The sequence below is a fragment of the Miscanthus floridulus genome, chromosome 3, assembly GCF_019320115.1.
Source record: "Miscanthus floridulus cultivar M001 chromosome 3, ASM1932011v1, whole genome shotgun sequence".
NCBI classification, from domain to species: domain Eukaryota; kingdom Viridiplantae; phylum Streptophyta; class Magnoliopsida; order Poales; family Poaceae; genus Miscanthus; species Miscanthus floridulus.
In genome coordinates this window covers 43,539,654-43,559,243 of record NC_089582.1, presented here as the reverse complement: position 1 = coordinate 43,559,243, position 19,590 = coordinate 43,539,654, and the positions used below count along the sequence as shown (strand labels likewise).

At 44.8% G+C, this 19,590-nt stretch overlaps 2 protein-coding genes across 3 annotated transcripts; one reads left to right on the top strand and one right to left on the bottom strand.

Annotated features, from left to right (window-relative positions):
- The first annotated feature begins 6,788 nt into the window (after positions 1-6,788).
- Positions 6,789-14,953, top strand: LOC136545586 (protein transport protein SEC13 homolog B-like). Of its 2 annotated transcripts, XM_066537597.1 has the most exons (3): positions 6,789-7,084; positions 7,348-7,545; positions 13,791-14,953. In XM_066537597.1, exon 3 carries the CDS (start codon positions 13,830-13,832, stop codon positions 14,727-14,729), a length of 900 nt encoding a protein of 299 aa, XP_066393694.1. In that variant the 5' UTR covers positions 6,789-7,084; positions 7,348-7,545; positions 13,791-13,829; the 3' UTR covers positions 14,730-14,953. The 2 variants fall into 2 exon arrangements, with proteins under 2 accessions (XP_066393694.1, XP_066393693.1); XM_066537596.1 differs by lacking the exon at positions 7,348-7,545.
- Positions 14,954-15,562: 609 nt separating this feature from the next.
- Positions 15,563-19,312, bottom strand: LOC136543635 (uncharacterized). Its single transcript, XM_066536022.1, has 3 exons — positions 19,222-19,312; positions 18,048-18,243; positions 15,563-16,667 (listed from the first exon to the last, which is right to left on the bottom strand). The coding sequence occupies exons 1-3, from the start codon at positions 19,310-19,312 to the stop codon at positions 15,563-15,565; spliced, it is 1,392 nt and encodes a 463-aa protein (XP_066392119.1).
- Between the last annotated feature and the right edge of the window lie 278 nt (positions 19,313-19,590).

Here is a 19,590-nt window from a genome sequence, read left to right as displayed (position 1 = left end):
GATGAACATATCTAAGAACCCTAAAATTAACAATGGCATCGGAGCCAGGGTTCGACAAGAAATCAAACCAATACGATGCGGATCGGGAAAGAAAACAGAAAAACCGAACTAAGACCTAACCCTAGAAAGAATCTCATCACCAATCGGTTCAATCCGAGAAGAAAGAAAAGGAACCCTACCATCTAGATCTCGAATCACACAAAAGGTAAACACGGATCGGGGAAATCGGGTTCAACCGAACCCTAACCCTAGATCCCCTTTTCGGGTGAACGAGTGAGAAGAAAAGAAAGAAGAAAGAAATCAAATCCGAAAGGGGAAAGGGGAAAAGAACAAAAGGCGGCACACTGAAACCCTAACCCTAATCCCATTCGGATGAACAAGCCAAAAGAAACACAGTAAAAAACCCCATTCCCAAACCCTAACCCTAATTCCCGTGCGTCGGAATGGGGAAGAAAGGGGACGGGGAAGAACGAGAAAAGAAAGAACACGCCGTTCATCGGGGATAAACCTCCACCGGCGCAGAAGAAGAAGAAGAAGCGCACCGGCTCTTCCGCCGGCGCCGAAGAAGAAGCCGAGCCGGGGCGCGAACTCGCCGGGCTCGGCCAAGGTAGCGCCGCGGCCAGGCCGCTCGACGGCGGCGTGCTCACCCATTGGGGAGCACGCGCGCCGGCGAGGGGGCCGGCGACGGCGCAAAGGACCTCCCGCTCTGTTTTCCTCGCTCGCGGCTGCTCGGTAGCGGCTGTCCTCGCTGCTGCGACTGAGAAAGGAGAGAGAGAGAGCAAGAGCCGAAATGGCTAGGGTTCCAGGGCGCCGGCCGCGGCCTGGGTTTTGATCCACGCGAAACGGCCGCTCGTCCGTCGGATCAGATCGAACGCCCGAGATGCGCTGGGCCAAGTCGAGGCCCAGGCGGGCGCGAGCGCGCGGCGCGGTTTGCCGGCCCAGGCCCAGGTTGCGGCCTGGGTGCGGCCTGGGCGAGCGCGCGGATGCTGGGCCGAGCCGGTTCAGCGCGTTTTGGGCCGCGCTGGGCTGAAAAATGAAAGAAGAACAAGAATTTTTTTTTCTTATTATTTTCCAGAAACAATTTTGAATGCATATTTTGATGAATTTGAATGATTTTGATACAATTTTCTGTGCAAATTTTATCCAATGATATTTTGCCCAGAAAACAATGAATTTTTTAGTGCTTCTGGAAAATAATAACATGAAAAGATTATTAATGTTTCCGCTGTGCATGATAATTATTATTCTCTTTGATTAAATTTGAACCAACGGGATAATTTAATTTTAAGAGAAATGAATTTCTGATAATTTTGATGCAATTATGATGTTGTTATTTTCTGACCAACGTTGTTAATAACAATATTATAACTTTTGATCCATGAGAAATCGTGCATTAATTTTACTTCTGCCCAACGGTGATGTAAAATGTTTTGCATGGATGAATTATAAGTCTTAATTTGACCAACATTGAGTTAAAGCATGGAATTTTATGTATAAATGTTTCTCACTTACTCTGGTATGATTTCAGGAGGTAAATGCATTGTGAACATTGCCAACATCCCGACACTCAACGGAACCAATCACCGTGTGTAGCGGGAGAAGTATGAATTGGAACTTGCGTTGGGAGAGGTCGATTTTGCCATCACCTCACCGTGTCCCACTGAGCCAGAGGACCCGGTGAGAGGTGACAATGAATCTGACGCTGATTTCGCTTCTCGAAAGCGTGATCATGCTGAAATAAGAATGAAATATGACCTTGAACATAGGCAATGGACTCTCTCCAACCGCAAGTGCCTGTTGGTAGCCAAAGCCACCATAGAAGAACAGATAAGGGGCTCAATCCCTGAATGTGCTACTGCTAAAGAATATCTTGAGAAAATCAAGAGTCAGTTTACTGGGTCTACCAAGGCCACAGCAAGTTCACTGATTAAGAAGCTTGTGAATGAGAAATTCACTGGTGGTAGCATAAGAGAGCATATTTTGAAGATGAACACTACGGCATCTAAGCTAAAAGAAATGAATTTGAAGGAGGAGGATTTCCTAATTCATTTAATTTTTGCTTCTTTGCCGAAAGAATATGACACCTTCATTGTGAACTATAATATGCAACCTGAAAGATGGGGCATAGAAAGACTCATCTCAATGTGTGCTCAAGAAGAGGAGAGGATAAAGTCCTCACAAGGTGAATCTGCTCATTTTGTGAAGGACAACAAAAGAAAGAACTTTAATGGCAAGAATTCTAAACCACAAGGGAAACCTAAGTGGGATAAGTCCTCTTCCTCCAGTTCATAGGGAAAGAAACCCCAGGATTCTGAGAATCAGCAGTATGGTGGAGCTGAAAAAGATCAGTGCAAGCACTGCTTCAAGAAGGGACACTACAAGAGGGATTGTCCAGACTTCCTGAAATCTCTGCTAAAGAAAGATGATGAATTTATTACAATTGTAGATGAATCTCTGTATTTATGTTATGATAAATCCACTTGGTGGGTTGATTCAGGAGCAACTACTCATGTTGCAAATTCTTTACAGGGGTTAAGTGGGACGAGAACCTTGCAATGAGGAGAAAGAACGATTAAAGTTGCAAATGGACTGCAAGCCAATGTTGAAGCCATTGGAGTTTTTTCTTTAGAATTGAATAATGGTTTTGTACTTAGACTTAAAGAAGTACTTTATGTTCCCTCTTTGCGTAAAAATTTGATAAGTGTTTCGAAACTTGATGATGATGGAATTGATTGCCATTTTGGTCATGGCAAGTGTAAGATACTGGTTAATAATAAATGTGTTGGTCTTGCCTTCCGACAAGACAAGCTTTATTTATTATCTCTTGCTGAGAATGCGAACAATGTATGTGATGAGAATGTGAATGATTCCCCATCTACGGATGTAACTAAGAAGCGGAAGAGAATTGATATTGTCTCTTCGAAATTATGGCATTGTCGCTTGGGCCATATTTCGAGGGGGAGAATGGAACGATTGGTTAAGGAATCAATTCTCCCGCACTTAGAATTTTCAGATTTAGAGCAATGTATTGATTGCATCAAAGGAAAGTATGTCAAGAAAATTAAGAAAGATGCCAAACGAAGCACAGGAATTTTAGAAATAATCCACACAGATATATGTGGTCCTTTTCCTGTGAAAAATGTGGATGGTTATGACTCGTTTATAACATTCACAGACGACTACTCTCGTTATGGCAATATTTATCCAATTAAAGAAAGATCGGAAGCATTGGATAAATTCAAAATATTTAAAGCTGAAGTTGAAAACCAGCACAATAAGAAAATAAAGATAGTACGATCAGACCGAGGTGGAGAGTACTATGGGCGACATACCCCATATGGCCAAATTCCTGGACCATTTGCAAGGTTCCTACAGGAAAATGGCATAGTTGCTCAGTACTCCACACCGGGGGAGCCTCAGCAGAATAGAGTGGCTGAAAGACGTAATCGTACCTTAATGGATATGGTAAGAAGCATGATGAGTTACTCCACATTACCGATTAGTTTATGGATGAAGGCACTGAAAACCGCCATTCACATACTTAATCGAGTACCAAGTAAATCGGTGCCGAAAACACCGTATGAATTATGGACAGGAAGGGAACCCTCACTTAACCATTTGCGTGTGTGGGGCTGTCCAGCTGAGGCAAAAGTGTTTAACCCAAACATAGGAAAGTTAGACTCCAAGACAGTCAGCTGCCATTTTATTGGCTATCCAGAAAGATCGAAAGGATATCGCTTTTATTGTCCTGACAGACATACGAAGATTGTAGAAACAAGACACGCTGTGTTCTTGGAGGATAACATGATCAGGGGGAGCATGGTAGCACGAGAAATCAGCCTACAGGAGAAGCGGGTACATGTACCCACTCCGATGGTTGAAGAACCATTCTTCACGCTACCTGCTACTGTTGCACCGACAGTGCAGGACACTATAGTGCCAACACCTGTTGCAAGTTCTCCCGTGGCGACAATGAATGAACATGAAGAACCTGTTCTTGAGGAACCTATCCTTGAGGAAACTATAGAACCAAATGTTGCACATGAGGAAGAACTACAACAGCCCAATGTGGAACAAGTGCCGGAGACACCTAGAAGGTCTCAAAGAATAAGAAGATCAGCTATTACTGATGACTATGAAGTTTATGAAACTGAAGAATGTCAGATGGGGGACGATCCCACCTCATTTGAAGAAGCCATGAGAAGCGACCACTCATCAAAGTGGCTTAAGGCCATGGAAGATGAATTGAAATCAATGAGTACCAATAAAGTTTAGGACTTAGAAAATATTCCTAAAGGAGCCAAAACAGTAGGCTGTAAATGGGTCTACAAAACGAAATATGACTCCCAAGGGAATATAGAAAGATTTAAAGCGCGACTCGTGGCGAAAGGCTTCACGCAAAGAGAAGGGATTGATTACAATGAGACGTTTTCTCCAGTCTCATGTAAAGATTCCTTCAGAATTATAATGACACTTGTAGCCCACTATGACTTGGAGTTACATCAAATGGATGTAAAGATGGCTTTCCTAAATGGGGATTTGGAAGAAAATATTTATATGGCACAACCGAAAGGTTTTGTCGTAAAAGGAAAGGAAAATATGGGATGCCGCCTAAAGAAATCAATTTACGGATTGAAGCAAGCTTCAAGACAGTGGTATTTGAAGTTTGATAGAACGATAAAAGTTTTTGGGTTTGAAGAAAATGTTGATGACAATTGCGTTTATGCAAAGTTCAGGAATGGAAAGTACATATTCCTAATTTTGTATGTGGATGATATCTTGCTTGCTAGCAGTGATATCAATCTACTAATGGAAACGAAGAAATTCTTGTCCTCAAATTTTGATATGAAAGATCTCGGTGAGGCCTCGTTCGTTTTAGGAATAGAGATTCACCGAGACAGGAGAAAAGGGGTTCTAGGATTATCGCAAAAGGCATACATAGAAAAGGTCCTGAAGAAATTTAGTATGCATGCGTGCAGTCCTTCACCTGCTCCTATAGTCAAGGGCGATAGATTTGGGGAACATCAGTGTCCCAAGAACCAATATGAAATTGACCGAATGAAAGCGGTACCGTATGCTTCAGCTGTTGGAAGTTTACAATATGCTCAAGTGTGTACACGCCCTGACTTAGCTTTTGTTACTGGGTTACTTGGCAGATATCAAAAGAATCCAGGAATTGAACATTGAAAATTAGTGAAGAAAGTCCTGCGTTATTTGCAGGGTACGAAAGGCCTCATGCTTACGTATAGAAGATCTGATTCCCTGCAGATAGAGGGGTATTCAGATTCTGATTATGCGGGAGACGAAAGAAAATCCACGTCAGGATATGTATTTACTCTCGCAGGAGGGGCTATATCGTGAAAAAGCTCCAAACAAACCGTAACTACATCCTCGACAATGTATGCCGAGTTTGTAGCATGCTATGAGGCAACGGGGCAGGTGAACTGGCTGAAGAAATTTATACCCGGATTGAAAGTGATTGATGATATAAATGAACCACTGCGATTGTATTATGATAACAATCCAGCGGTACAGTACGCTCACAACAATAGGTCAAGTGGTGCTGCCAAACACATTGACATAAAGTACTATGTTGTGAAAGATAAAGTTCGGGATCATATAATAAATCTTGAGCACATAAGTACAGAGGAAATGCTCGCGGATCCGCTCACAAAGGGCTTACCACCCAACGTGTTCAGAGAACACGTAGCCGGCATGGGTTTAAGAGAAAGCCTATGATTCCCGAACATACGAAGGGCCCAAAGAAAGTTTACATTTCAAAACGGAGAATTGTATTGTGGTTGTTAGTCTAACAGCACTAATTGCTGTGACGATGGGACAGTTCTATGCACTAATCTGTGATGAAATAGGATGTAAGCAAGAAAAATATGAATTGAAAGTTTTGAGTATGAAATTAAAGAACGAAGAATAGATGAGAGATCAAGGGGGAGAATGTTAGTATTGATCTCCCACCAGTTAGGCCCAACGGCCTAACTGGGCCTTGTCCTCGCGCCCTGATCGGGGGCGCCCAACCCTACATGGTTGGTGGGCCCCCGTCGCACAGCGCTATAAAGGAAGGTGGGGGCCGGGGCTCGCGACACGAGGTTTACCGCGCCGCCAGTCACCCCACCGACATCCTAAACCCTAGACCCGATCGAAAGTAGGGGCGCTGCCAGCGACGGGAAGTACCACCGACGCCGGCAACGCCACCCGACGCTCACGCCGCCGTCGAGGACGCCACAGCGCCGACTCCCTCTCCACCGACCGTCGCTGCCGGCGCGCAGATGACGTCCGTCAATGAAACCCCGGCCGGAGCTTCAACAACTACGGCGTTTGACGGTTTGCTACTTATCACCTATCTCTCAATCTCTCTCTGTGAAATCCGATTGATCTATTACTGTGCTAAGAATCCCGATCCGATGAACATATCTAAGAACCCTAAAATTAACATCCTGTACTATCATTATTAGTATGAAGTTAGAAACATTGTGCCTCACCGTTATAGTGCCCTATCATCATATATATTATATACTTTTTAGGACATATGCAGCATATATTTAGTGTTCCATCTACTCTCCAGTATTATAGTTATTCATTTGTATCTTCGTGATTCTTACATTTTCATTTTACGATGGCACATGGTTGGCTTCTAAAATTGGTCAAGTATAAGTTTCTTTGTGAGGCTTGTAGTTTTTATTTTATTTTACTTGGACTTTAGAAAAAAATTGCTCGTATTCGTACGGTGAAGGATGTTTCCAATCCACCGCTGGTTACATCCGGCTCAAGCGCTCAGCCGTCAGTCAGCCCAACCGAGTTCGAGTGGTCGACCGATCGAGCCGCCCTCATCCTTTGTAGGCTCTCGGCCCGCACGCCGCACGCACCCTCCGCGTTGATCTCCCGATCCGGCCACCGCTCCACCTCTCTCCCATCTCACGCCAACGCCCACCGGCGTCCTCGTTCCTCCGTGCCGGCGAGCGGCGGGGAGGAGGGAGCTTTCCACCTCGTCTCAGGCACCCTCTGGCGTCCTCCCGCCGTATCGGCGAGCGGCGGAGATCCACCGTTCTGACCTCGTCTCCCACTGCTGGTACGCAATCGCTATCCTTCCGTGACGGCTTGTTCGTTTCGTTCTGTGGGATCTTCTCCTTGCGGTTGCGGCCGCGGAACCCCAGATATCCGAATCGTTCTCTGTGGTGGGGAGGATCTGATCTGATCTTCAGCACTCTGTTTGCGCTGGTGTGGATTAGTTCTGTTTGCGCTGGTGTGGTTTTAGTTTTCATCAGGATTTGTGGGGGGTTGAAACCTTTTTCGTCACGTTGAGTTGAGTCCGCCATCTGGGTTGCGCTTCAGTGGCTTAGCGTGCGTTCGGTTGACGGCACGGTATTTGGATCGGAGTCACGGAGGGACGGCGACATAAGAGGCGACCGCATCTGGATCTCGGCGGCGGCGCCCTCCCTGGCGGCCGTGACCCTCGCTCTGTCCATCTCCAACAACGGCAACGCTCTCCGTCATCCTCGGTGCTGGCGGGATCTCGGCTCCCTTGACAAGGTAAGGAGGCCCTAGCACCTGGAAACCTGTTTCGTGTTGCACGAGATTATAAACATGAGTTATTGGTTCCTGAAGAAACATGAGTTTCTGAAGAGGAAAATATACCAATGTCCATCCGCTCTCAGTTATAGTAACTTGCACATCAAAGCAACTACAGTTCCAAATTGTGAGGCATAAAGCAATTTGGGGCAAAAGAGGAATTGTGAAGCACAGAGGAAAAAACTTCCGATGTGTGAGGAGTAGCCGCCAACTTTACTGATAACTGAAGATTCACCCACTTACAAGTCCATCCATGACTACTCCTTAGGTACTACTACTATATTTAGTTTTGTCAAGAGTTCATCTCATCTACTTCTACATGAGTTCTTGAGAGTACTGATCAGGTCCTGATATACAGGCCAGATCATTAATTTAATACAAGCCTTAAGCAAGAATTAGAAGCAGGAAAATTACACGAAAGCGCACTTAGCCGCTTAGGCACTGGTAAAGACATGAGTTAAAATGGGGCCATTGGATGGCTGCTGAACACTTCATATTGAAATCAGTGAAGAGTTAAGATGGGTTGATGGCTTGCTCTGTAGCTTTCTGAATGTAAGTCTGAATGTAAGGATCGGGGGTTGCCAGATAAATATTTCTGAACTATATGACAGGATTGATGGTTTAGTGGTTGTAAAATAGCAAATCTTGAAAATTATATCTCTCTCCTCTTGTAGGTACTTGGCTACTTGCTAGTTCATAGTACATTGTTTAGTTGGAGGTTCGTACATTTTAAAAACGTTATAATGGGGACGGGGATCTCGATCTTCCGTCAGGTTTTGATAACTATCGTTGTGGCGGAGAATGACACACCGATCCGGCTTCAGATCGAAAGATCGAACCCTGCAATCTTAGCACCATAGCTCCTCTAGTTATCAACCGAGTCACGGACCAGGTTGACCTCGCCAAGAAGGCTAATCCATGCCTACGCAACGAAGAACACAAGCAAGAACAAGAAAGAACACAATCAAATTGCAGATGAATGATTAATCTCATGAAGTTGGGGTCTCACAAACCGATGGACGACAAAACTGTTCTTGATAGAATAATCTAAGCAAAACCCAAAACCTAATGACAGCGGCGGCGTATGATTATAAAGGTCTTAGGGTCGTCGCCTACCCTAGACACGTCCTCTAATGGGCTTAAACACGATACACGGTCCAACGGATCAAAAGACGGTGCCGTAGCACCCTGATAGATTCTGGACGCTGACTTGTTTCGACGATTCCCGTTAATTCTGAAGGGCTTTTGACGTGAGACGACTTGGATTGGCTTCCTTATCAAATTAGTTTTCCAACCATATGTGGATCGTCGAAAATGGAGTACGGATGCGTCCTAGGTGACCAGTTTAAGGCAGACTCAAAATCATGTTGGACCGGGCCTCCGGTTTCTATTGGACGTCCTTGCTGGTCATCATCGCCTCCACCTCTTCCTCTAAGTCCCTCATGACACTCTCTAATGTTCCTAATTAATATAACATCATTAGGTAGCAATCTATTCTCAAAAGTATGAAAAGGATCACTTAAGAACGAGCTCATCTCTAAATTAAGTTGTCGCCGACGGTGGAGCAGCACCCTGATAGATTCTGGACTTCCACTTGTTTCTATGATTCTCGTTGACTCCGATCGAATTTTAAGGTGGGACTGGTTCCATTGGAAGCTCCATGAAATTATCTTTCCATTCATATAAAGAACGCCCAAAACGGACACTGTATGCGACCTGGGCATCGTTTTTAGTACGTGCTGCTCCTGGACTTCGAGACGGGCTCGAACTTTAGATGCTTTGGGCCTCCACCTCGGAGACCCGAACCGAATTAGCCTCGGTCCTCCTTTTTGACTTGGACGCTCTTGCTGGCCTTCTAATCCTCCATACCATGCGCCAAACATGGTCATATGCATGGGTGTCATGTCCTCATCATTCTCTTCTTGATGAAAAGCCGTCCTCGGCGTCGATTGTGCGTGAAACTGATCCTGCACAACATAAAGGAAAACGGTATTGCGAAGACGAAGGGAACTGAAATAATTGTGAGAAGGAACGTGATCATGTTTTCAAGTTTCTAGCATGTCATCTCGCATAAAAATTTCAGCAAGCATGTAGACTCCATGATCCGAATGCACATGATGTATGTCAACACTATCCTGCAAAAGATTAGAACTAACCAAAAACAATGCAGGAATAGATGGTCTAGCAGACATAGATAGCAATCAACAATGCTCCCCTTCTTGGAAGTGAAATTGTTTCTTTAAGGAACATGAGAAAATATTTGTATTATTATGGCTGTCCTCTAAACGTTCATAGTCTTGTACAACAAAAGAAAAATTCATATTACTATGAATGTATACGCGATGTATCAAATATTGTCCCTTGTTATATTTGCTAATAACATGATATGTGTGTTTAGAAACTCAAGGCAAATCGGGAAGTCATCCGTATCTCCATCACTTGTTTGAACTCTAGTCACAATATTGTTGTACATGTCCTTAATGAGCCCGACGTACTTCATTGGGACTTTATGTTTGTTCAAAGCCCACCACATAATATTCATTGGTATTTTATCATAAGTCTTCTCCAAGTCAATAAAAACCATGTGTAGGTCTTTCTTCTTCTCGCTATACCGCTTCATAACTTGTCTTATTAAGAAAATGGCTTCCATGGTTGACCATTCGGGCATGAAACCAAATTGGTTCGTAGAGACCCGCGTTATTGCTCTCAAGCGATGCTCGATAACTCTCTCCCATAGCTTCATAGTATGGCTCATCAACTTAATTCTCCGGTAATTAGTACAACTTTGAATATCCCCTTTATTCTTGTAGATCGGTACCAATATACTTCTCCTTCACTCATCAGGCATCTTGTTCGATCGAAAAATATGGTTGAACAGCTTGATTAGCCATACTATAGCTATATCTCCGAGGCATCTCCACACCTCGATTGGGATGCCATCCGGTCCCATCGCCTTACCTCCTTTCATCCTTTTCAACGCCTCTCTGACCTCAGATTTTTGGATTCTCCGCACAAAGCGTCTATTGGTGTCATCAAAATAGTCATCCTACTGAAAGGTTGTGTCCATATTCTCACCATTGAACAATTTATCAAAATACTCTTGCCATCGATGTCTGATCTCATCCTCCTTCACCAAGAGATGTTCCCTTTCATCTTTAATGCACTTAACTTGGGTGAAGTCCTTTGTCTTTCTCTCACGAACCCTAGCCATCTTATAAATGTCCTTCTCTTCTTCTTTCGTACTCAAACGTTGGTAAAGATCCTCGTACGCTCTACCCCTTGCCACACTTACAGCTCGCTTTGCAGTCTTTGCCACCTTGTACTTCTCTGTGTTGTCCACACTCCTGTCATGGTACAAGCGTCTATAGCACTCTTTCTTCTCCTTAATAGCCCTTTGGACTTCCTCGTTCCACCACTAAGTATCTTTAGCCTTGCCTTCACTTCCTTTGGTTACTGCGCACACCTCTGAGGCCACCTTCCGAATGTTGGTTGCCATCTTCTCCCACATGTTTATGTCATCTTCTTCCTTCCAAGAGCCCTCTTTGATAACCCTTTCCCTGAATATTTCTGACGTCTGTCCTTTCAGTTTCCACCACTTTGTTTCTTCAATCTTAGCTTGTTTATCCCTATGGGCACCCACCTAAAAATGAAAGTCTGCCACCAAAAGCTTATGTTGAGAAACAACACACTCCTCTGGTATCACTTTGCAACCCAAGCATGCTCGTTTGTCCTTTCTTCTTGTGAGGACAAAGTCAATCTGGTTAGAGTGTTGTTCGCTACTGAAGGTCACTAGATGAGATTCTCTCTTTCTAAAGAAAGTATTGGCTATCATCAGGTCAAAAGCTACCGCGAAGTCTATAACTTCCTCCCCCTCCTGATTCCTACTACCATACCCAAAACCTCCATGAACTGCCTCGAAACTTGTGTTTGTAGTATCTACATGTCCATTAAGATCTCCTCCTATAAAAAGCTTCTCACTACTGGGTACAGCTCTAATCAGGCCATCTAAGTCTTCCCAGAACTGTCTCTTAGCACTCTCGTCGAGGCCTACTTGGGGGGCATACGCACTAATTACGTTCAAGACCATATCACCATTGACAAGCTTGACTAAGATAATCCAATCTCCTTGCCTTCTCACTTCCACCACACTATTCTTGAGGCTCTTATCAATCAAAACTCCTACTCCATTTCTATTCGCAACTGTTCCTGTGTACCAAAGCTTGAAACCTGTATTGTCCACCTCCTTCGCCTTCTGACCCTTCCATTTAGTCTCTTGAACGCATAATATATTTACACGTCTCCTAGTCGCGGTATCAACTAATTCTCTTAACTTACCTGTAAGCGACCCTACATTCCAACTGCCTAAATGGATCATAGTTGGTTCGGCTAGCTTCCTTACCCTTCGCACCCGTCGAATCAGATGTGAAGACCCTTGCTCATTTTTCACTACACCCGGGCGCCGATGTAGCGCGTCACTAAGGATTCGACGACCCGATCCTTGATCACTTGCCACCATGCCCAGATCGCGACACGGCGCGTCACGGGGGTGACGACCCGGCCCTTGCTCATTTAACATCATGCCCGGGTTCCGATATGGTGCGTCGCTAAGAGGGTTACGCCCCAACGATTTTCTTTCGGGTTTCATCTCCATTAGAATGGCTAGATTTAACGTTGGCTCGCCACGCCTAACACAACCCTGCTCCTTTACCAGGGCTTGGGACCTGCTATTAATCTAAGCAAAACCCAAAACCTAATGACGACAGCGGCGTATGATTATAAAGGTATTAGGGTCGTCGCCTACCCTAGACGCGCCCTCTAATGGGCCCAAACACGATACACGATCCAACGGACCAAAAGACGGTGTCGCAGCACCCTGACAGATTCTGGACGCTGACGTTTTTCGACGATTCCCGTTGATTCTGAAGGGCTTTTGACGTGAGACGACTTGGATTGCCTTTCTTATCAAATTAGCTTTCCAACCATATGTGGATCGTCGAAAACGGAGTCCGGATGCGTCCTGGGTGACCAGTTTAATGCAGACTAGTCCTGGAGGCCGAGACAGACTCGAAATCATGTTGGACCGGGCCTTCGGTTTCTGTTGGACGTCCTTGCTGGTCATCATCGCCTCCACCTCTTCCTCTAAGTCCTTCATGACACTCTCCAATGTTCCTAACTAATATAACATCATTAGGTAGCAATCTATTCTCAAAAGTATAAAAATGATCACTTAAGAACGAGCTCACCTCTAAATTAAGTTGTCGCCGACGGTGGAGCAGCACCCTGACAGATTCTGGATGTCCACTTGTTTCTATGATTCCCATTGACTCCGATAGAATTTTAAGGTGGGACTGGTTCCATTGAAAGCTCCATGAATTTATCTTTCCATCCATATAAAGAACGCCCAAAACGGACACCGTATGCGACCTGGGCATCGTTTTTAGTAGGTGCTGCTCCTGGACTCCGAGACGGGCTCGAACTTTAGTTGCTTTGGGCCTTCACCTTGGAGACTCGAACCGAATTAGCCTCGGGCCTCCTTCTTGACTTGGACACCCTTGCTGGCCTCATAACCCTCCATACCATGCGCCAAACATGGTCATATGCATGGGTGTTATGTTCTCATCACGTTAGACAAAAAAGCATAACATTTGATATACTTCTGTCACCCCAACCTATCCAATTGTTTTGCGTTTGTTGTGCTTCTCTGAACATGCATAACATTTGATATTTTGATGTCCAACTATGCAAGGTCTCTTAGTCCTATTTTAGCTCATCATGGTGCCAGTTCTTGACCCCTTGCTATCTCTACATATTGTGTACGAGGCTAGCTTATGGTAGATTTCTTACTCCAAAAAAGCTGTTCATTTGTATTGCCAAAAGCAGCTTGAGAACCCCCTTTTTTTCATGTTAATTGCATTTTCACAGGATCTTCCTAGGTACTATCTACTAAATGTTATTTATCTCACTCAAGGTTTGTGTTATTAGGTCATGGTTCACAAGCTTTTTTTTTCTTCTGATATGCAGTATTTGCTGGTTTTCGGAGTTGATGCTAAGCTTGCTTATTTAATTAAACTAGAAATATGTTACCAATGTTAGCACCAACTTGCCTATCATTCATGTAATTGAGATTTAATTTGTCCAATTGTCAGTTTAACGGGCTATGCTTTTGAATTTATGCTGATGATTTGATTTAATTTAATTGCATGCAGACTTGTGAACAAGGCAACAGCATAGTTCAGTTTGGAAACATGTCATCAAAGAAGATAGAGTTGGATCACAAGGACATTGTCCATGATTCTGCCATTGACTACTATGGCAAGCGCCTTGCCACTGCTTCCTCAGACTCTACCGTGAAGATCGTCAACATTGGTGCGGCAAATGCCCCATCCCAGGTCCTTGCAACGCTTAGTGGCCACTATGGTCCTGTGTGGCGTGTTGCGTGGGCCCATCCAAAGTATGGTGCTATCCTTGCATCCTGCAGTTATGATGGCCATGTCATTATTTGGAAGGAGGATGCACGAGGCAATTGGTCTCAAGTCCATGTGTTCAGTGACCAAAAGTCATCTGTCAACTCCATTGCTTGGGCTCCGTATGAGGTTGGTCTGTGCCTTGCCTGTGCATCTTCTGGTGGAAGAATATCCATCTTGACGATGCGATCTGATGGGGGTTGGGATACTTCAACCATTGAGCGAGCACATCCTGTTGGTGCGACTGCCATATCCTGGGCTCCTGCAACAGCATCACTAGCTGGTGCAGGGGAGCTTGTGTACAAGCTCGTCTCAGGAGGGTTTGACTCTGTCGTTAAGGTGTGGGGATTCAACAATGGTAGCTGGAAGCTGGAGAGTGCTCTTGTCTCTGACATGCACACAGATTGTGTGAGGGATGTCGCATGGGCACCAGTTTTGGGATTGGCCAAGTCGACCATTGCCAGCGGTTCACAAGACGGGAAGGTTGTCATCTGGACCAAGGGAAAGGATGGAGACAAGTGGGAGGGAAAGCTCATGCGTGACTTTGGTTCCCCTGTCTGGAGGGTGTCCTGGTCCTTGACTGGGAACATATTGTCCATAGCCGCTGGTGAGAACAACATAACCCTCTGGAAGGAAGGGTCAGATGGGCAATGGGAGGAGGTGATGAAGGTTGAACCATAGGATGCCCGTAAGGTTTCTGAGTTTCTTGTAGATCCATGTTTCGATAAAGATAAAATTTGTCATTGTGTTTTACTAGTGTTTCGATAAAGACTTGCCATTGTGTTTTACTAGTGTTTCTTGCAGATCCATGTTTCGACATAGACAAAGTTTGCCATTGTGTTTTGATAAATACTGAACTCACTTATTCTAGTACTTTCTGATGAGCAATTATACTCTTGGATGGATCCGGTGCGCTTTAGAATGATAACTTCTGATCGGTGGGCCTGTTCAGTTCTGTATATCCTAAACTTTGTTTTTGGTGGAACATCAGAGCTGCTAGAAGTAATGTTATCTATTATGTAGTGTCTATACAAATTAAATAGACATAGAAACTATACGTGGTTTTTAGCATTGGAGTGCCTAAAGTGCTTAATCCTGAGAAGATGGGAGACGTCAATTGTTAGAGCACTCTTGACAAGTGCATTTCTCAGATTCTAGCCAACAGATTGAAAGCATGCCTGCCTATTTGTTCTTGAACTCTGCCATGCTTTGCTCATTGTCTGCAATTCAGATGGAACTTAAGTGTAGGATCAGTGATGTGCTGTGCAATTAGTCTCAGTGCTTAACATGACAAGCTTCTACAATAATTGAATGCTCTTGTCATTCCGGTGGGATAAAAGTAGGAACAGAACAAACGATCGATTTAAGCATCTCCTTATCATATATAAGAAATGGATATGTTTCGTAGTACAAAAGAAAATTTTCAAAACATCAAGGATAAATAATTCACAGAAAAACTAAAAGACGCTCCATTATAAACAAGATTCCACACTCTGAAGTCCGAAACCTGCAACTCAAACGCTTGAGTAGGGATGAATGTAACATCCGTCGACTGCTCCTCCAAACACTTTGCTGAACTGCATGGACTCGATGTGGCTCATGAAGACGCCATCATTTGTCCATACAAAGATGGCATTGCTCTCCTCGTCGAACCCGCTTATCCCTAATTCCTGCACATGCACATGCTGCTCCTCCTCGAATTGCGCTGGAAGAACCTTGTCCAGCTGAACAGTCTTGCACAACACCCAGTTTGCAGCAGCATCGCTAAGCTCTGCCTCCCTCTCCCAGAACTCGATGCTACGCCTAGACAAGACGGCCAGGCAAAAGCGGCCATCGCCATCGCCAGCTGCCGGCAGGATCCAGGACAAGCAGCCGAAATCGATCCACAGACGCATCTGCAGGTCCGGAGGGTGCGGTCGTTGCTCGATGATGGAAAGGCTCCGTGTCCCCAGATCAAAACGGACGATCTCGCCGTCGAGAAGAAACCAGTAGATGGCGTTGCCGACAAGGCTGTTTGGGTGGTGTATGGCAATAGTATTGAAAGGCGACGGAGGAAACACGGTGGCGACGGCACTGGCCCAGGTACCTGAATCCGACGAGTAAACGGAGGCGGTCAGTCGCAGTGCCTCTGCCGTCGTGGCGAACTGGGCGAACAGCGCGACGAGGACGAACGAGCGGCGGTCGTCGGCGGTGCCTCTGCCGCCGCCCGCAACCGCAACTGAGAGCACCGTGGAGGCCAAAATGACAGCTCCCTCATGCTGTAAGATACCTACGTGGCTCCGGTGCCCGGTCATGAGGTCGACCACCATGAACTCGCTGGCGAAGCTTTCGCCTCTGTAGCACAGGACGAGCCCGTGCCGGCAGCAGTGTACTGCCCAACCGTGCCACGAGAAGCGCGAAGCCAGGAGGCGGTCCGGGGGCTCCTGGGTGGGGACAAACCTGCTGCTGAGGTCGACGATGAAGCCGTGGAGGGGAGTCGTCCGGCGGTGGAACGCGCGGAAGCGGCGGACGAACCGGGGGTCGGTGACCAGGCGGCGCCAGCGCTTGCACAGGAGGCCGACGCGTGGGAGCGTCGAGGGCTGCGGCGGGAGACGGAGGAGGATCTCCGCGACAAGCAGTCTGTTGGCAAGGCCGTATCATATCATGCATTATTTACTGCTGGCTGATTTGGTGCGAGAGAAAAACACTATTTTCGACTGAAAATATACGATCATTTACGAACGACGCCGAGGTGGGCTGGAGGCGTTTCATCGAGTGGGACTGGGATTTGGGATATGGGCCGCCCGCGTGAGCCCATATAAATATAAGCTCGCCTACTCGCGCCTCCTGTTTGCTGAAAAGTTTATATGAACCTTCCACTTCCAGACAAACCTTCCACTTCCAGACAAAGCTAATCAAGGCATGCATTTCATCATGCAGCTTCCACGGCAAGCTAAACTCACCAGACGGCTATGGACCTTCCCCCGAGCATTGTTTTTTTAACGAACCTGATTATATCGTCGTCACATCATCTCATCTCATCTCATCTCACACTATAAAAAAACGAGTTTTTTTAGAGGTGCTTTTCCTCTATAATAACCGTTCAATCTAGACGAGGCCAAAAACTAAGCAAGCACATGTACAAAGCAGAAGCCTCAGCTCTCAGGTGTTGCCAACCTTAATTCCCTCCGTCCTTCACATCACATTTAGACACGTAGTCAGTCAATCACATATCATCTACGTTCTAATTTATATTATCTCAAGTCACAATTGTTTATGAAGAGTGTTCTGGCTTCTTGAATCTTGGTACACATGTAATTTATTTGTGAAATTGTTCAAGTTGTTATATCGAAATTTCAAACTTAATTTTAATTTAAGACTCATATTATTCAGTGTTTAAACTTGAATCAGAGTGCAAATATATCCTTATGTGAAATCCTAGATCCACCACTGATGATGGAACATACTATGTACGACGACGAAGAACTCAGGGTCTATGACAAGGCCACAGCCAACTGGCCGCTCGCTTCTATGTGTGCATATGCATGCTCTCGATCGATCGTTTCATCAAATTAATAAAGCGTGACTTGGTGAAGGTTAGCTATTTTCTTTTCTATTCTTATCCAATCTTCGTAATAATATTGCTAATTGGTTAGGGTTCTTTGCTCACATGTATAGACACATATTTTTATCCTAATTAAGCTCCTGAACACTACTGATCTCATTGTCGTCTTTACTGATATATGCATTAAGAAGTAAGCAATAGATATTCATGGAGTTTGAAGCTAATGATTTAGTCTGTCTAGCGTAATATTTATTGTGTAAAAATGTTTTTGATAAACACGTGTGTGCCGCACGTGCGTATTTGCTAGTATTAATAAAGAATAGCAAATGATGATCCAAAAAAGGTTACAGATGCAAACAACAACTACTATTACGACGATTAAAACAACTATGTCAACAATGACACTCTGCAACAACAGCACACAACAACAAAGTTGCAATAGCACCAACACTAACAAAGTGAAGGCAACGCAGACGAAGAGGCAAAGAAAAACAGCACGACCTTTTAAACCCATCGAAGGTTTGAGATGGTCTAGTAGTAACAATTCTTGCAGATGGTCTGCGTAGCCTTGAATTGCTTTCTCATTGTGCTTCTCGTCCTTCCCTCCAACACCCAAATCTATTCGAACACTACACTGAGCAAGACGAGCACCTTTGACGAAGTAACAATGTGTCATATATAGGACTTACACAGACGTTTAACTGTCACAGTAGGTGGAGAAGGGGAAGCATACGATGAACAAGGCCCTCACCCTTCCTAGCTGTGACATGCAAAGAAGATGTTGCATGTACTGTTGGATCCTCTGCCAGAGGGGGCTCGCTTGCCCTGACCTCCGACATAGAATGGAGAGGGTGATCTTTGATGGTGATGAGAAATATGGGATCCTCAATTCTTGCTTGTGCATGAGATAGCTTCCTTCTCATTAGATGTGTCCTCCACAAGAACATCTTTGTTGAAGATGACTGCCTGTTGCAACATCTGATCTGTTGACTGAACAATGGTGGTCTTTGAAGGCATTTCCATGATATGCTCTATGGGCATCTTTTGGTGGGTCCCTATGTGGCACATCTTTTGTAGCCACCTAACTGAAGATAAAATCAGTCTCTCTATGAATTTGTATCCATCTCACCGAGCATTGCTTTTAAGGTTGAATAACTTAACCAGCCAATATGGAGTTATATTTTTAAGTGTAAAGTCTCAAGTTGTCATTGAGTTTAAAACACATCTTTGAACTCAAATATTAGACAACTTACCCCCTAAACTTTTAAAACTAGATAATTTACCCTCTAAAATAGTCCAGAGACTCTATTATTCAATATTTATGGTCCTAGATAACTTACCCCTCTAAAATGTTTATGACAGAGAGGTTGATGGTGGTTTCGGCAGATATGACATGTGGACCTAATAAATCTTCAGTTTTTTTAATCTTGCCATCTCTTATTCAATATTTATTGTCCCAAATAATTTCAAATAAAAAATCAACTAGAAAGCTATAGATGTTCTCATACACTATATATTTGGTACAGAGTGTGTCTCCATTCAAGGTCATTTGAAAAAAAATAAAAAATTGAATTTCATAATTAGAGACGCAAGGTGCCTCGCCAATGCCACCCGGTGTGCCACCTTTACGACTCTTCTTGCCCAGCTTGCCCCAATGCTTCCTGCAGAACCCGGTAGCCACCCACTCCTCCTCCTTCAGTAGGAGCTTGCCATCTGTCATGACAATGTGCACTGGTCTTCCCCCGCCTTGAGCTGCCAGGTTAAGTCCTCGATCGTGAGCTCATCCATATTGACCGGTCCCGATGGAGAGGACTATATGTGCGTACTTGGATAGCACTACACGTAATTCTTGGCCATATGGCCTCTTTCTTGATTGTGTCACCAAGAGCGGTGAGTTGAGATATTAGCAACTCATATGCAACACGAAGTCCTCAACCGCCTCAACATCGTGGAATTTGATGGACTCGTACTCCCGCTGAAGTTGTTGCACCTTCGCCT

Bases quoted from the DNA above. Each gene is read 5' to 3' on its own strand.
- LOC136545586 (XM_066537596.1), top strand. From the start codon at position 13,830: ATGTCATCAAAGAAGATAGAGTTGGATCACAAGGACATTGTCCATGAT.
- LOC136543635 (XM_066536022.1), bottom strand. From the start codon at position 19,312: ATGACAGATGGCAAGCTCCTACTGAAGGAGGAGGAGTGGGTGGCTACC. The intron at 18,244-19,221 runs GTAAAGGTGGCA...ACTTCGTCAAAG, and splicing joins CAAGCTGGGCAAGAAGAGTC to GTGCTCGTCTTGCTCAGTGT. The intron at 16,668-18,047 runs GTTAGTGTTGGT...CCTTGCCAACAG, and splicing joins GTCTGCGTTGCCTTCACTTT to ACTGCTTGTCGCGGAGATCC.